The 18,987-nt window shown below is 43.8% G+C and overlaps 1 protein-coding gene across 1 annotated transcript; it reads right to left on the bottom strand.

Moving 5' to 3' along the window:
- Positions 1-32: 32 nt before the first annotated feature.
- Positions 33-17,884, bottom strand: kank2 (KN motif and ankyrin repeat domains 2). Its single transcript, XM_079643001.1, is given in 14 exon segments — positions 33-2,050; positions 2,714-2,812; positions 2,911-3,072; positions 3,074-3,112; positions 3,325-3,467; positions 3,663-3,882; positions 4,560-4,647; positions 4,747-5,334; positions 5,606-5,714; positions 5,807-6,016; positions 6,590-7,951; positions 8,253-8,331; positions 11,683-11,767; positions 17,816-17,884. Coding segments are annotated over 12 exon segments (3,114 nt in total). The 5' UTR covers positions 8,290-8,331; positions 11,683-11,767; positions 17,816-17,884; the 3' UTR covers positions 33-1,993.
- Positions 17,885-18,987: the final 1,103 nt, after the last annotated feature.

The following is an 18,987-nucleotide window of genomic DNA, read 5'->3' as shown; positions in this document are numbered from 1 at the left end:
AAACAAGTTTGACGGAATAAATGCAACAGAAACAGTGTGGTCCATGTTTATTAATTAATTGTTTTTCCAAAAAGCACAAATTAGAAGTGGAGTAACAGTCTAACATTTTACGTAAACCTTCATAAAAACATAAACTAAAGAGCTGTGCGATTACATAAAATAGGTGTGAGCGTAAAAATTCTAAAAGTATAAAAAAGATAGATACTTAAATAAAAAAAATTGAAGTTTATAAAAGTTCAATTGCTTGAAAGTGAATATGAAAAGTGTGAAAAAAGTATTTAAAAAGTAATAGAAATTTGACATCAATAGCCTATGTACTCCAACTCAAGGAATTTGATTTGAGGCATAATAACTACCACTCTATATCAACATATATTATTTTGATATTCACATCTTACACGGCACTTCCTTTAAAGACCCCAATCAGTCACTTTCTGGTTCCCTGAAAAATCTAACCATGCAGAGCGGAGGTGACTACACCAGTGCTTTCAGTCCTTTCTCAATATAATTGTGTTTACTCTTATGAGCACAGAATATCACACAGATACACTCTAACCCTTCGTTACTAACATCCAAAATACCGTCACTTTAAAACACAAAGACCAAAGTACCGTAGCCTTTAGAGAATAATATTTACCTCTTCCTTCCTTCACACTGTGTTCATTTTATCACCACAACACACAGCAACACAGAGAGAGACATCTTTGGGTTTAATCTGGGTGGTCGACACATTAACTGTAGTTTTATGTCTTGTTTGAAAAGGTGTTTTAAGGAAACAATTGCTGTGGGAAAAAAAATGGGTGATCCTTGAAGGTCCTGAATTAAGTCAACATTTAAAAAAAAAATCAATATCAAAAATACTCTGGAGTGAATAAATCCTGTGTATAAATATTGGTCAACTGTTGAAGTGGTATTCACTGTAATAGATTTTTGTAGCATCAACGAGCTACTTTAAGCAAGGACACTTATCCGTGAGAGGTTTGGCTTCCGTTATTCCAAATGATCGATGGTCACACACATAATGATGCTACTGTTTAAGAGCTATTGTACAAATAACAATGAAAACACATCACTCTATAAAAGCAACTAATATGAGATTCATATGGATTAAAACAACAAGTGTATAATTATATATGATGCAATTTAGTGAACATATTTGACTTTGACTAAAAACAGTGCTGACAGTGTCCATGAAGCTGCTAGATCAGGGCTATTCAATTAGTTTGGAATGGGGGCCGGTTGATGAAAATGATCCAAAGCAAGGGGCCGGGGAAAAAGATGACTTGAAATATGAGCAATCATATTAAGAGCTTCAGATACGGTAAATAGTGGAGTGCATATATTGTGTTTAATTCAATCAAACAACATAGGCCCAAGGCCTTTATAGTTCTAAATGGCAAGTTCAGAACTCAGTATGCCTACATGTGAAGCTAATTTAACCATCAACATAATTTCATTTGATTTAATTTAGGTGAAATGATCTAATCATTCACGCAGTGATGCAATCAATGACAGGGGTTGTCACTACAATAGCTAGTAGGTGGGTTCGAAATCCGAGCCTGCCAAAGTTTTCAGGCAATGTCTTCCCCTCTATCTCTCAATGTAACACCCTCTCTGGAATGAAGGCACTCTGGCCCAAAAAAAAAAAAAAAAAAAAAAAAGAAAGTAGATTACTTTTTAACATTATACTCAAAGGGCCAGTAAATATCACCCCGGGGCCGGATTTGGCCCGCGGGCCGCCAATTGAATGGCCCTGTGCTAGATGTTCCGTTTTTATATTTGTACTTGTTTTAAAGCACGAAAGACCTCAGTGTACAAAGAGAAATGGATAACAATGGTGCAAGCTGTCATGTCATTATCTGCACATTATAAAGTATTTAAATTATGGAGGGTGAAAACAAACACAAACTCATTGTTTCTCTGAATAACACAGATGAGGAAAATAAATCACGCTGTAATATGAGTAGTTACTGTGGACTGGCTGGAGCAGGGTTTATTTTGCTTCACCGGCAGGAGGAGAGGAACCCAAGAGAGGACACCTTGGTGAAACCTAAAGTAAAAAAAACAAGGTATTATTGGTGAAAAAAGAATCCTGTATTCCAGGGTAATTATTGCAAAGTAGAACTAAAAAGGAGTGAAACATGCACTAATTAAAAACAACATCCTTCAGGAAAAACAAAATTAAACTGAAACTATATATCTTGCATTTTTAGCATTAACATTTCACTAGAGAAAAAAACATGACAGCACACGTTTCCGTCATTTTGTTATATGCAACCCAAGTAATGCAACAGACTTGATTTTCCCAGATGTCACACAAAACTTCACAACTCATCCCTGTGGTTTTCCCATGCAGTCTAGTTTAGGATTATACAACAAGAACATGATTCAGATTTCATAGCTGATCAGACGCTATTTCAACTAGTTCTGTACAGTTACACACACAGCTGGGGTAAGGCTGCAGGAAACACTACAGCCAGAGTGTGAAACTTCAAGAATTCAGATTATGCTTGAACGGTATTCACTGTACAGCTCAACATCCGATTTGTGACCGTTTGTCTTTTCAATGAGTTTTTTCTGTGCTGATATTTAATTTTTTTGAAACATTTAATCTGTTTCTTCTTCCTCTATCTCAGTTACCTATTACCCTCATTCCACTGTGCCTTATTGAGACAACAGTAAGTGTGTGTTAGCAGTGTGTCAAAGTACTCACAGGGGAAGGGGGCTTTGCAAAGTTGAGGTGAGCATACAGGAGCACAGCAATGTCATTCTGACTGGCCTCCAGGGCGATGGACAGAGCAGTGCTGCCGTCCTGTAAAAACAGAAAGGATGTGGAGTTTTTGGACTGGATTGCAATAATAAAAAAAGGAAATAGACAGAGAAAGGAAGACGGAAAGAAAATATGCTTACATTGTCAGTGAGAGTGGCATCACAGCCTTGAATAGACAGTAGCTGACGCACAATGTCAACGTGACCGTGTTCGCAGGCACACATGAGCGCTGTGGAGCCGTCGTCATCACGGATGTTGACCTGAGCGCCGCAGGACAGCAGCGCCCTCACCATGTCCCCGCGGACCGTGGCTCACCGCCAGCATCAGCGCCGTCTGACCGGCCTGTAAACACACATCGTGAGACTCATTTTCACAGTGTGCATCTTATTTCAGAGCTAAATGGTTGTCAGGTTGCATTTGTTTGCATGCTGCAGGACGCTAAAACTCAGCATTCTGATGTGTCAGAGAACTCAAAAGCAAACATATAAATGATCTTTCAATGGATTTAGTTGTGTGGACGTGCAGTGAGACATTATGAGCAGTAGAGGGCGCACCTGGCTGGCCTTGGCGTTGACGTCCCCCGTGCGCAGCAGCTGCAGGACAGTTTGAAGGTCATTGTCAGAGTGGAAGGCGGCCAGGGCTGTCAGCATGATGGCTGTGTAGCCCGCCTTGTTCTGCTTGTCAGCATTACACAGGCCTGTCAGGTATAGAGGCCAATCAGTGAGACAGGTGTCACAACAGCAGCACAAACAATGACAGGGAGACGGAACCTGTTGGAGACTGAGTTAATATCCTTAACTTCAGAGCCCATGCCACCCACATACACACCCTTAGGTAAGCTTGTCTGACTTTTCTCTCACGCACATACAGATATACAGACAGAGACACGCACCAGTTTCCAGCAGCAGCTTCACCACGGGGAAGTTGGAGTGGGAGACGGTGTAGTGAAGCGCTGTATTCCCGTTACCATCTGCCATGTTGATTACAAACTCCAGCAGCTGAGGGGAGACTGAGGCGAAGGTGTTCATATAGGCTTTGACAACAGCTGTGTCCGCCGCTTTGTGACAGGACACGCGCAGCCACTCCTGCAGCACGCTGGTGTAGGCCGCCCTCTGAAACAGACACAATGAGGACAATTAGAGACACAAACACACTTGAAAGACTGCTGGGGAAATGCAAGAGCACAGGCATGCAGCTTTGCCATAATCAGCATATCAAAATAAAAAACAGAGGTTTGTTCAAGAAATACAAAAATAACTGGGTCTAGAGCTTAGCAAAGCAAACACTTTTCTTTTCTCATGTTTTTTTGTACTACAACTTATTTCTTGACTATATCAAACATTTAGAGATCTAGGGAGGCTGTGGCTCAGTGGATAGTGTGCTGGACTTCGAATCAGGGGATAACAAGTTCGAGTCCCACTGTAGTCAGCAGGTCGTTGTGTCCCTGGGCAAGACACTTCACCCCAAATTGCTCCTGTGGGGATTGTCCACAGTACTGAATGTGTGTAAATCGCTTTGGATAAAAGCGTCTAACAAATGACATGTAATGTAATGTAAATTAAAAGTACACATAACCTCTAGTTTACCAAATCAATAGTAAACACATTTTCTACAAATTGTTTGACTGTGGATTTAATAAAATACATGTTTAAGGACTGCTTGATTGTGTTTCTGCATGTTGTTGCCAGTGTGATAGCTTTTAGAAGGAACTCCTGGAAAGCAGTATCGATACCGAGTGTGTTATCCAGGGAATGAAAACACTGATTTAGTGGATTAAATGGACACCTACTGCTCCTTGTTGGCTGAAGGCATTGGGCTCCCCCAGGGCTTTCTGCAGGGCATGAAGAGCTGACATCAGGCTGTCACTCAAATCCAATCTGAGACAGAGACAGACAACATCAGCCATTGAAAGATCGAACACAGCCTAGATAGTACCATCACCACTTATCAGTATGTCTGTTTATGTGTATATTTACCTGACTTGCTTGGCAGGTACTGTGGCAGTGTCTTTTACGTGGCTCTCCGCTGCTGGCGTTGGCTCCGATTGGCTGGAGAGGACGGTTGTTTCTGATTGGACGGTGTATTGCTGTTGGGTGATCTCAGTGGTTTTAGTGACACACAGCGATGAAGAAGAGGTAACTGAGGAGCTTTGTTCGGGAGTGGATTCAGTGTTTGATGATGTGGAGGAGAGCTCCTGCGTGACTGTGAGTGTGCCTGATGATTGGTTGACAGTGTCTTTAGAGGCAGCATCATTCTGTGGACATGGAGGAATTAAAGTAGTGTTTATCGCTGGTGACCGGGGGGGTTTGACCGGCAGTTTCATGTCGGCTGTTGCTGAATCTTTGAGACTCTGCTGTGAGTCTGGAATGATGGCTGGCAGTACGACGGCAGTCTGATGAGGTACTCTGTTACTTTCTGAAGGCGGGGAAGCCTGGCTGTTGGTTATCAGCTGGTGCTGGGCCGCTGACTCTGTGAGTTTTTCTCGTGCTTCATGATATTCGCTGGAGTCACTCGCCTCATCGGAGCTCTCGCTGCTGCTATCGTCTGAGGACGTGGACTCGTAGCTGCAAGACATTTATGTTGAGGTCAATTAACTTATTTACACGGGTTGATCTTGGCAAAGACAGCAGCATAGAAGTTACAGCCAACAACAATATACACAATAAGACATAGGAATACAGTACATTAATGGGTCAAGATATACAAATACTTACGCAAACCAAATCATTTGTTAACCATCATACTCATTAGAGCTTATAATCCGTTTTATATGAATAAAGATACTTTTGTGCCATGCATGAAAAGGTCAGTTTTATGGTCTGCAAACACACGTACCCTCCATTGACTCCAATGAACTGCAGGTTCTTCTTCGTGGTGGGAGATCCCGGTTCACCTTCTGCTTTGCGCTTCATAATAGACCTCAGAGAAGACTGGGGAGATGAGGCTGAAAGAAAAACCCAGTGATCATACAAACCGTGGGGGCATGACGAGGGAAGACCAAAGTAGGAATGATGGTCGAGAGTTGAGCCCAGTTACCTGTCTGAGGGTCCTCGTGGGACTCGGCAGCCTTTTTGGATGTATGCTGGTGTGTCTCTTCTTCTTTTGAATGCATCAAACCAATCTGATCCCCGGCCGTGCTGACAGTGATGGCAGGACTCGCTACAGGTACCGAGGTGGAGAGCTCGCTCTTCAGGACATCGCGCACCTGCTTGGAGCTGACGGCAATCGGCAACTCAACTGGAGCCTCTGCGAGAGAGAGAGAGAGAGAGAGAGAGAGAGAGAGAGAGAGAGAGAGAGAGAGAGAGAGAGAGAGAGAAGAGATCAACGTTACAGCATAACTAATAAAACACTTTATGGAGGAATACAACTAAATAAATGGAAATAGTTTATCAAACAATTTTCGGGTCAACACAAGTTCTTACACCCTTGCCTGCTTATTGGTTAGAGTAGTACAATGTAATACAATCTAATGTCAATGTGTTTAATCTAGGGATGCACAATATAACGCAGTGCCAATTAATTATTAGCTGGAAATGCAAAATGTATATATTCTATTATTTCTTCAACAATAAAATGATAGCTGTTAATAAAAAAAAAGTATTCTATTGACTCAACAAGTGCAGCATCTACACACTCAAAAAGTCACCGTCGGGTGTGCATAACCTACAGAATACAAACTTCTTTTTTAAATGTTTTATTATTAGTGGTTTTCTTCTAAGTATCAGCCGTGAGATGCAGCAAATCATTGGTTATCACCTGGAGAAACCCACATTGGACATTCCTAGATACATTGTGCTTATGATCTTAAGTTTTAGAGACCTTCAGCTTGTCCTCTGTGTTGGCCCTCCACGGCTCCAGCAGCTGCTAGAGGGGAGGGGGAGCTGCAGATCTCCGCTCGCATCAGCGTGCCCACCTCCACCACAGTGGGCTGCTCCAGTGTGTACACCTGGATTCCCACAGTCCTCTGTTCCCTCTGTTGGGGGGGCTGGGTGAAGCTGACCAGGGTGTGCAGGCTGCAGCCCTGAGGCTCCTGCCAGCCCACGCTGGTAGCCATAACTGGGTGCTCTGCCTGAGGGCCCCTCTGGACTGCTGCGGCCTGCTGCCGCGCCTCCTGCAGCTCCTGCACCGTCCTCTTTAGCTGGCCCTCCAGCTGACCCACTTTATTCCTAAGAGCCTGGGTCTCTGGCAGCAGCCCCAGATCCTCCTCCCGAACGCCGACTCCCAACTCACTGCTGCCCCTCAACTCCTCTGGTCCCACTGCGATGGTGCGCACTTCCCGCTTTGCATCCGGTCGAGCTCCACTCACAATCACTGTGTCCTCAATCTCACATCCTGAGTCTTGAAGCTTGGAGCCCTCGGGTGAGGTGGGGGACAGTGGCCCTGCTGGCTGGTTGCTGCTCTTAGCCCCCGTGCTCACATCTTCTTCAGGGATGTCGATGTAGAGCTCTCCTCTGGGGCGGCCTCGGTTGAAACTCAGAGTGTGACCCAGGAACTTCTGGCTCTTCAGCTGGACGCTGAGCTGCCGTTTCTCCTCCTGCAGCACAGAGATTTTGACCTGCAGCACTGGGATGGTCTTCACCTGCTCCTCCAGCTCCTTGATCTTCCTGAGAGCCGCAACCATCTGCTCCCTGACGTGCTGCAGGTGCGCTGGTGTGGGGGTCACTGGGGTGGACAGGCCAGAACTCATCGGGGTGAAGGATCCCCCTCCACCATGGGCTCGGTTGTAGCTGTGTGCACTGCTGATGGAGGTGTTGGAGCCTGCTACGCTGCTGTGCATGCTTCCCAGGTTGGAGAACCTCCGCCCCTCTTTCTCCTCCTCCAGCTTCCTGCGTGCATCCATAAGGGTCTTTTCCACCCGGGCGGTGCTGAAGTTGGGCCTCTGGGATGTGTGGTATCCCGGGGCGCAGTAGGAGAAGGAGGATTGTCTGCTGTCCATGCTGGTGTTGGAGCACAGAGACTCTGTGGAGGTCCACCAGGAGCCGGTGTAGCCATAGCCACGGGGCAGGGAGCCATAGCGTGGTCGGCGGTGGACGGGTACCTTCTTGATAGTGTTTCCCTTCTCTATGTCGTTAACATATTTGAGGAAGTCTAGATCCAGACGGTAGCCATAGGGGGTCTCCACTGAGTAGGCCTCCTGCTCTTTGCCGTGCAGGGAAGGAGTTGCGGGCGGATTGAGCTTCCCTGAGGGGGAAGGAAATCAACTTTAAACAAACGGATATCTGCGTCTAATCTTGGGCTCAGACTTTAGAAAATAGCATTAACTTTGGGGCTTCTGTGTATTTGTACATGTACTCTAAAACAATCAGCAAATTAGGTACAGGGGGAAGTGGCACAGCGACTATAACCTGACCTTATAAGTGTCTGGATGGTACAACTATTACATTACTTAGAAGGTGTTTAATAGTATAAATCTTAACAAAGATAGACTTATATCGTAACTTCATTATCATGTGATATTAATGAAAACAAATAGAATGTGCACCTGGGAAGCCGGGCTCCATATGCAGCACCTGAGCCATCGTGAGCCTGTGGCTGTTATTCAAACATCCACCAACTCTCGCCTGTGGAGAGACAGAAACATTGTAAATTATTACACAAAATACGAAAATGTAAAGTTTTTTAAAGCAAGAATAAGGAATGATATGAAGGAGAATAAATGAGCACTTGTATTAGAATTTGACTGCAAGTACATTAGGCTTTTTGGAAGCAAAAATGAAATGTATGAAACATAGAAAATGAGCACAATGACAAACTCAATGCAATATAGTACAACGATTGTCCAATGGTCCAGTGGCCTTATGCCAGAGATAAAAAAGTTAATCAAAATAAATTGAAGAAAGAATTGAATCACCGCTCATTAGCATTTATAAAATAGGACAAAACCTTAGCACGGCTGCCACTCTCAGGTGGTTTCACTCTGCACAACCACAATGTAAGCGTACAGGTGTAACTGATAATGCTCTGTTCTAACAAAGTGTCCCAGTGAGAGTGAGCCATCATGCACATTACTAGACCCTGAAACCATGTACATACAGTATGTACTCTATCTACACTACACATGCTTTAAACAAATCTTACAATAAAAGGTTGCTCTTCTAGAACACATAGTTTTTTTCCTGTATGATGTTCAGAAGTAGATTTACGTGTCCTACGACCACTCACCCTCCTGCTTCCCTGTCTAATGTTATCTGTTCATTTTTGGGAGGATAGTGGGTCACAGTGGATTGTGTGTTTGTTTCTGTTCTTAGCGCTCGGAGAAGAGGACTTACAGACGAAAGTTTCCTGGCAGCTAGCGTCAGGACAGAGGTTTGAGGCTGCCAGTTACAACCTTATTAGGAATCATCTGCGCACGCTAACTTCGCCTCTCAATTTAGGGTTTACAGAAACTCTCTCTTCTTTCTCTCCCTCACTTTCTCCACTTATATCTCCTCCTGCTTCTTCTCTTATTCTTTTATTTTTCTTTCTGGTGCTTTCCCCCTCTCTTACATCAGCTGACGGTCAGGAGGTTTTAGCTGGTCGCCGTCTCATTGCCTCGCTCAGTGCTTTCACACAGAAAGCGTAGTGAATTGCTTCAAAACATTTTCCACACCAGAAGTAATGCATTTTGACTCTATCATCAAAAGATAGTGCTTTGTCCTCCCACAGAGAACAAACAGAGGGCCTACAACGCTTTGACTCTGAACTTGTGTCTGCTTGGAAAAGATTAACTTTCTAGGTCACCACTTTGTGGGAACTGAGGATATCGCCTAATGTTTAAGCCATCCACAGCTTTTTGCCGGTTTGACATCGTTATATTACTTTAGACTTTAAGAGCTGGGATCAGAGGTTTGGACTGCAAACTTCCACTTTGTTTTGTTTAAAGGCGTACTCGGTTCATTTCACTTCAAGCATGGTTTATGATTCCTCAGCAAGAACTGACTCTCTCTCCTCTAAGTCGCGCACTCTCTCTATCTTGTGACCCTAGTCAGTGCTTGCTGGTTTGTGAAAAGTAGGCCACTTGGAAACAGTGACTAAATTGACTTGGTATTTTTGAAGTCCTGTAGTCAGTTTAATGTCCTGGTGCTATCCCCTTATCTGTGCCCCTTCATCAGCCCCTCGTACCAAGATTACCACACATTATGAGGCATGGAAACACTGCATGCACACACAGACCCCTTTTTAGCATTGACAGATGAAAAAGTACTCCGTTGTGATAGAGAAAAAACTGACACAAAGCCAACAAGGCATAATGAATGTACAACTTAACGATTCCATACAATTAGCTTCTTAGAGGAATTATGTGGAAAAAAGAGAATGAATGGCATCTGAGGCGAGGCAGTGTGAGAATGATAGTGGGAATGATAGTGTTAGATTGATTATGTACTGCGTGGTGTACAGGGCGGTCTGGGTATGCCTACGTGTGTGAGAAAATGAAAACAGGACTGAGAGATTGGGGAGTGGTTGGGAGTCAGCGGGCCTGTCGATGTGTGTGTGTGTGAGAAACTGAGAGTGTACAGGAGGGTGGAGGACGGCGCTGACAGAGGACAGTTGATGAGATATAATTAGAATCTGCAGTTTAGCAACCAAACATCCAAGCCCTGCGGGCGAGACGGCTGACACTGTCCACTGCATCCCCCTTTGAACTTAGTTCTCTGCTGTTTCAAATCACATCTACGTCAAAGGGAACTCACATTCTTCTCTGCTTCAAAATCTCTCTTTACTTAGAACTTCTCCGGGACTCATTCATCCCACATCACCCACTGAAGTCGCCCACATCTGCTTCTCCAACGGTGGCTCATTGGGTGTTTCAGATGTGTTACTATGTGTGTATGTTTGTGTGTTAGGGCTGCTCGATTAAGGCAAAAATCATAATCTCGTTTATTTGGGTCAATAATTTATATCACGATTATTAAAAACGATTATCCATTTACTTTGAAAACATCAATTTATTTTTGAACAGTATGTTTTTAACAGTTTATTACTCTGAGCTTTAAGTATAATTCAACTGAAAAACCAATTAAAAAAAAGTAATAATAATAATAAAAAAATAATCGTTTTATTTCGATTACGTTGTTTTCGTAATCGTTGCAAGCCATAATTGTAATTGTGATTAAAATACGATTAATTGAGCAGCCCTAATGTGGGTGGGGAGGAGTGGTTGACCTTCCTCACTCTCTCTCCCTCTCAAACAGAGTTCCTTTGAGATGACATCTGAGCAGAAAGCAGCGCCACACTACCATTCTTCAGACAACTCTCCCTGACCAGCTTCATCCAGGACAAATGCCTTGCCCCCATTACACCACCCCCCACCTCCCCATAAAGCTGCATACCATACTAACGGAAGTTAGCATCGCCTGCTCTACTCCCTCCGTTCCCTGCTATTAAGATTAGGAAGACCCTCCGGGGGTAGGATGCAGGTCACCCATCACAAATTACACATCTGTGGTATGCTCTGTCTCTGCATTATACTGTCACGCGTATAACATCTCACAGCAACAATCTCAAAATGTTTGTTTTTGTAGAATGTAGCTTCAGGTTTTTAACTTTACAACCACACTCTGCATGCACTTCATAACTGGGGGATTAAAACTGGATTTGATTTACAGCGTGTATATAGATGCTTGTGCCTTTTGTGTATCAGAGGATTGAGACCACCCTGAAAAGTAATCTAAGATGCCAGGCATCCTTTCGAGGTCAGCTTTTTCAAAACTCATTGCTTCCATTCAATGAGTCACCTTATCATTATTGCCATTACAACGGATTACACCCCAGTTTTGCTATGTCAGAAATACCACTCTTCCCACTACCCAGAGATCTTTATGGATTTTTCCACTGCTTTAGTGACTCTCTCAGCCTTCAGTGATTATTATTCTGCTCAAGCTTGGGAATGGTTTGTGAATTAGGAAAAGAGGGATTTATTTTCCGCTTCATACCAGCTGTGTGCGCTGCAAGGACGGGATCTCTCCTCCCCAGGATCCTTGCTCTCCCTTCCTTTTCTTGCACTCTTACAGTCAGCACCTGTAGGGAAAAAGAATAAAAGGAAACTTGAGCTTTGGAATTCCTGGATTTTGATTGTAGCCGTCTATATCCCAGGTCAAATGAAAATAAAAGGACATATCTAGACAAGAAGTCATCAGAGGAGGGTAACATCCCATTACATGTCTGTAGCTCTGTTGACACATAAATAAAACCACACAGGTTACAAAAGAGTGGGCTCCGAAAGGCGTTAAACACAGGTTGCGTAGCCAGAAAAACACTCCAAAAACATTCCAGTGGTTTTGAGTGACACGCCGGATGTGAACAATACACCCCCGTCAAATGCCAATCACTCTCTGACCTCGTTGTCGTGTAGCCTGGATGAAGCCGGATCCTTGCATGGCTGCTCTCATCCTCTCCCAGCTCTCCAGAAACACTCTCCCCCACCCCATTCCTCTCTCCAATTCGGGGCTCTCTAATCAATCCAAGACTGGGAGCGTCCCTGCCATGTGATTGGGCAATGTTTTCTGTTTTGCTGCCTCTTTGACTCACACCCTGAGATCCAGGGCACACACGCCCTCCAGTTTATTTGGGAATATTTGTAATCTGCACACCTTAAAGCCAGAATGACTTCATGGGCCTTATAATGTGTTCTTTCGTGGACAAAACAGACTTGAAGCGTGCTCTTTAACTTCTGTGCACGTGTCCACCAGATAGGCTGCGTGACTGTCTGCTGATTCTCATACATTCTGCTCCGGCTGCTCAGAGCCTTCTGAGCAAGTGTGGTCGACATTTTGTCGGGGGGTCCTGCAGCCTAGATGGATGACCTTTGCATAAAATCATAACAAGACTTGCTGTTGTTCAGTCCATTGTTTTATATTGTTGTCATGCCAATACCACAGAAGGTGGAGGAGTAGGGGAAGCAATAGACCTTTTAGACTGGAGCGACAGCCAAATCACAAAGAGCCATTCATCCAGCCTCTAGTCCCACAGCTGGTTCTAATAGAAAGCAAGGAGGGGCATCTCAGAGAGAGAGAGAGAGAGAGAGAGAGAGAGTCAGAGAGAAAGGGTGTGTGTATGAGTGTGGTGAGTAAATTTGCCTCAAAACAAACAAACAGTTGATGAAGTGCTGTTATAGACCCACACACTGACAGAAGCCGGAAATACTCTGACGATTGATATCTAAATCTAGAAGAAGATCGGTGATCGGCTATCTGTGCTGCCAGATGTGTGTCCCTACATAAAGGCACTTATACCAAAAGCATCTACCAAAGGATTGGATTAAAGACAGTGAACTATGTGCTGGACAAATACCAAACGTTAGAGCAGACAACTTGAACTCCCGTCGACTCCCACACAGCAGAGATGAAAACACACAGACCTCCAAACACTGTCCGAGGCCCAAGACTCCCACGGATCAACAAACACAGCTGTAGCTTTTCAGTTGATTTATTCAGGTAAGGGCACTGGTTATATGAGAGCAAAGATGCTTTACTATGTCTGTGTCCTTGATGATGAATCCGAAGTTTTTATCCCACTGATAGCTAGCAACATTTTTAAGGGAGCTCTTTTGAATGTCAGTTGATCTGGAAAGGCTCTCGGATGATCACTGCTTTGTCATTATGCACTCTTGTCATACCAAGCTAATTGATGTGGCTAAACAGAGACGATATGGAGCAATAGGCTGAAATCTGATGAAGGAAGGGTTACAGGAAAAGGGAGCTCCATCTTTCTATTCCCAGAGGATCCAGAAACAACCTAGTCACTTCCTCCCAGTGCAGGAGAAAGAGTAACAAGGGGAGAGCGTAAGCGGGAAAAGGAAAAAGGAGAAGGGGTAAGAGAGCGAGAGAGAGCAGTACAGTATGTGTGTGAGGCTGGGAGAGAACGAGTGGGAATGTGAGGAAAGAAAGGCAATACTGCACGAGGAGGGGGGAAGAGAAAAAAAGAGCCGCTGCTGAAAGTTTTAGATGGAAAGTTCTCGAATGAGGAGACCATGACTGCTCTCATTTGGACTCCACCAGTATGAATCACTGCTGCTGACACCAGAATGTAGTTGCTGCTGTAAACGTGGGAACAAGATCAGAAAGATCACAGAGGCTGCAAGAACTCCTCACCAAGAGTATATACAGTTTCAAAGGACCTTCCCTCATAATCTAACATGGCTCCGCCTAGAAGATTACCATCATTTGTGCATTCCTCCCTTAAAAATAGGCCGACAATAGAGAATATAAGAGAAGCTACACTTAAATAAAGCGCATTGTTGTTCTGAGGTTTTCAGGCCGCAAAGAACTTAATATAGACTTGGAGACGAGTTTCAAATGTTTCATAAAGATCACAACAGGAGACACGGTTGCTGGTCTATCTACCAAGACTTCTTTGTCCTTCTCCTCACTCTGCAGCACAGATGGCTTCATTCAACCAAATGGTCCAGCATGAATAATAAATCGGCAAAATGTACAACAAATCACTCCCCTGTACTGTTAAAGAATGATAAATGTAGAAGCAACAACAGCCATTTGTCACCAGGCATAATGCTGCTGAACGGTGTACGTCATCGCTTGACAGACAGACAGACGGAGCCTTCAGCATGCGTACCGAGGCCAGATGATCTCATATCAACATGGCAATACACAGTGTTCCAGTGCTGCTGCAGGACATGTGGTTTTTAACTAATATAGGCTTTAAACCCAGGACGGTGAAATCGTTGCCCAGTGGGACGTCCCCTGCAGGATTCTCTGCCCCTTTAGCAAAAAGCCCTGTTTTTTACATTAAGACTGGTGGTATGGAGGAGCAGACGCCACAGAACCAGCAGTCTGGCTCGTGTACGGCCAAGAGGAGGGGCCGGCTGGCTCCCATTACTCCTGGAACAGGAGCAGAGTAAACACCCGCCAGTCTGCTATTGGTCATTGTGCTGACCTCCAACAGGAAACTGAGCATGGGTGGGGCTGAACGGCAAGGAGCGGCTCCGGAAAAAAAGACACTAGAAAAAAAGGGCATTTGGGAGAAAATTCCTGGGCCGTTGCGGAGGTGGGGATTAAAAATGATGCCGAGCAGAGAGGCCTGAGCGCTGCACTGTTCTGAGGGAACTGTGGGGTCTGGAGGGGGGGAGACGAAGTCCAGATGGCAGTGAGACGGGTGGTGGGGAGCCGGTCGGAGAAGTGCTGGGGTGAAAGCTCAGGTCAGCGTTTGTTGTGGTACTGAGCACAGGAAGTAACCTTACTGCAGCGGTGACATTGATAAGTGTTTCCCTCTCAGGGTATTCATCAATTACTTCCTGGTTCAATGAGAGTTGTTGATTAAAACACTGCAGACATAAAGATAATAAAATAGGCCAGAAAAAACATCCATAACACTGACTTTTCCAACACGTTTGTATGTTTTAGTGGACAGAAATTACCATCTTGTTTTCTGAGCGTTTAATGTATTCGAGGAGAACATGGGAGATTATTTGGGAAGATAATTACAGTCCCTTGTAAAGTACCTCAAAAGCAACTCTAGACCTTATGTTCAGTAATGGCTGCCCCAAGTAATAAAGTTAAGTAGGCGTATTAACCCTCTTTATTGATCAAATCAGACTGATGGTACTTTTGCAAAATAATGTTTATCCCTACTTTAGTCTAATTCAACTCTAATACAACTAAGAACATTGGGTTTAATCATCGTAAAATGTGTTGTTTTAAAGAAGGAGAATCATCACCAACACATTTTTCATTGAAGAAATGTAAAATATAGAATATTCTGTAATATTCCTGTTTTTTTCTGTTATAAATCATATTGAACTGAATATCTTAGGTTAAGTTTTGGACTGAGAAAATAAGACATCACTTGGACTTTGAGAAACTGGGATGGGAATTTTGGACTAATTTCTGACATTTTATAGACCAAACTATTCTCTATTGTCGTACTCTGTTAACAATAGAGAATCCTTTTGAGCATGTTCAATACAAATTTAAAGACAAATTAAAATTCAATTAAAGACAGGACTTGCATGCACATACTGCATATGTATTCACTGAAAAGGCCTGTTATCAAAGGCGGAGATATTTAAAATGGCTAACTTTCACTTTTCCAGTGAAGTAAATGATCACTAATAGTGTGCAGTGTTTTAACAGAAGAGTTCATTCATCAAGCAGTAAACCCATCTGGGATGCCTATCAGTGGAAGATCACAGTGACAGGCACTGTCATGCAGGTTGAGAGTGTAATTTCATTAGACTCACTAAACCATTTTAAATGCCCGGCGTGTGGCCCAGTGTGCAAATGGGGTTTATAACTCTGCATTCCTCAACAGCACCCCTGGGTCTAGAAGCTGTAATGAGACAATCACATTCCATCTTGGTAAAAAAAAAAGAATCCTGAAGGAAACTCCAGCTGCCCAAAAACCTGACCAGAGATTCACTGACTGCATTATGGGTGCTCCCAGGGGTCTTTGATGGCATTCATGGGGGTCCCCAGACACGAGGAAGAGTCAGTTTTCACTGTTATTGTACAACAAACGCAAGATCTCAAAAACAATAGGGAGATACTCACTTGCCTGTTTATTAAGTGCACCTGGTTAAAACTAATCCGCGCAACATATTGGACTCAATATTGGAGACAGACAAAGCTGGTTTAATGGCATGCATGACAGCTCAGAGCTGTCTGAGTGCCATGCAGCTGCTACAATCTTTCTCTATTCGCTGTAAGGTGATTTAATACGGCCAGCAGCCCATTACACAACAGCAGCGGGACAGTGGTGTATTGTGTGTATGATGCAGAGTAACAGGCTGATGACTGCACCCCCACATCCTGCCAACTTCTGTGTCCTTCTTCATCATCACAACAACATCTGATGTGTTTACTGATGAACCAGAGCAGTGTACCACAAATACCAAGAGACATCCCATCACATAGTGTATGAGTCATTATAAGACAAACAATCCTGCCTATTTACTTTAGACAATATAATATTCAGATTGCATAGCATTATGAGTGTATTAAGGGGATTCAATGAGGGCCATCATCAGGAGAGTGCCTCTAGTAGCTTTGGCATTATCTGAAAACCACAAAAGCAGTTAAAGAGACTTTGAGGTGTGTTTACTCTCCTCATGCTCAGCTGAGATTACATTAACTCTCATCAACTTCTGAGGATACACATTTCCCTCAGTGACAACTGGCTGGCTCCATAAGGCGAGAGGAGCAACTTTGAGGGCAAGAAGCGGCAACGAAAAGCTGACGAACATCTGGAAGTAATGAAAACTTGCAGAAAGCACGGACCCACCCTCTCCCCTGAGTCTTAAGTCTTCATTGAGCTTTTCTTTTTAGGTTTAACGAAATTAGAAAATGGTTAGATTTCTGCAACAGATCATGTGTGAGGAATTGGGAAAGTCTCGTAATGAAGGACAGACAGACTGACACAAACACCCAAATGTGTTGTTCGCTCAGAAATGGAGAGACTGTATGGAAAGATTTTGCAAACTGTAAGCTCTCTGAAACTCCTGCTAAGCAATTTGGACCAAAGTTGTGATCCCCTCAATTTGACTTTACAATGCAGACTATAAATGGCAAATGTAACACGACTAAAATGCACAGATTTTGTAGAGACATTATCCTATACAATAATAATAATAAAACCCATTTCATTAGGACCACTGCTAACTCTCATTACATTTTAACGGTTTTAATATTCACTTCTACGATATAATAATAATATTTTTTATTTTAGAACCAGGGTATTTCGCGTTAACAGCGCTCCTCGCCGCCGTGCAGAGCCTCCGGTGATGCTCTGAACAAAAAGGCACGCACCGGAGCAGGAGCGAAACCAAGACTCAGTTTAACATTCATCAAAAGGCGGAGAAACACTCATGTGACATCATGGAAGCTAATTAATCCGGACTGCATAAAGTAAAATCAATGTAATGACTGGTTTAGAGGATAAAGGAGCCGTTACTTCGCAGAGAGTGTACCGGGGGATTGGGCAGGACCGACGCTTTACAAAGAAGTCGCTCTCACAACAAGGCGCCCCTCCGGAACGCTTTAAAATAACAGTCCGTCAGAGAGAGGGCAAAGCACGTTTCAAACAGAGGAAGTGTAACGTATGAGCTGTTCTTACCTGTCCTCTGGAAACCCTTTCAGCCACCTCGGCCCAGGAGCGCTCACTGACAGAGACAAAAACAGCGCAGCCAAGATGCTCCGCGCCCCCAAACCCCCCCTCCCGCTGCTCTTAAAGGGCCAGCGACCACGAGGCCGAGCAGGGAGCTCACACTGGAGGCTGATGGACTCTCACTGTACCTCCATCATCTCATAGCTCCATCATCTCGCATTGTAGCTCCGTTAACTCTCATCTCACTGTACCGCCATCACCCTTCTCATCACACTGTACCGCCATTACACTGTAGCTACATCATCTTTCTCCTCACACTGTAGCTCCATCCTCTCACTGTAGCTCCATCATCTCAGCTCCATCATCAGATTGTACCTCCATCATCCTTCTCCTCACACTGTAGCTCTATCCTCTCACAGGGGTCAACTGGAATCCCTCATTTACCTCCAAGGGCCCATGCTTCTTCATACACTTGCAAAAAATAAAGGGTCAATAACATTCCCACATTGTTGGAGACCACCTTTCTAACAGAGTAGGCTATAGATTGTCGAAACTGTTGTTTGTAAAGTAACTAAAGCTGACAAATACATGTTTAATGATGTAACTACCTAAAAGTTAAACACAGTACTTGATCTCCTGACCCTTCAAGTTCTTTGTATATCAACGACCTTCCTGACTAACCAGGGGAAGTGAAAGGGCCTCTGTCGACATCAGTGGAGGGACCTGCCAGACACTTAGGATGTCTGAAGAGGCCAGCAGGGAAACATCAAGTACAACATCTTTAAGCAAGTATGAGTACCTAAAGCAAATTAATAAAACAAAAACAGACATATACACAGAACAAAATTCAAAACATGAATGTTTTCATAGTTGCAGGAAATACGATGTGAAGGAGCAACACCTCCAGAATATTTTCCTATCCATTTAGACGGTAACAAAGCTTTATGGATCCAGTTTAAAAGTCAATATGCACAGTATGATTTTTATAAACTTTCCCACAACAACCACAGTGCTGAGTATCGAGTGACTTTCTAATGTGTAAAGCTTTCGGTCCTCAGGTCTGACTGACTGAGACATCGCAAGTCTATGTAAAGTACCCGATTATTAATGCGCTGCCCTTTATTCTGGTAAATTACACAAACATTGCAGGCTATAATGTGGATCATCCTACCGCCACAGGA

This window comes from Notothenia rossii (assembly GCF_949606895.1).
Source record: "Notothenia rossii genome assembly, chromosome: 8".
Classification (NCBI taxonomy): domain Eukaryota; kingdom Metazoa; phylum Chordata; class Actinopteri; order Perciformes; family Nototheniidae; genus Notothenia; species Notothenia rossii.
This window is presented reverse-complemented; position numbering and strand designations above follow the sequence as displayed.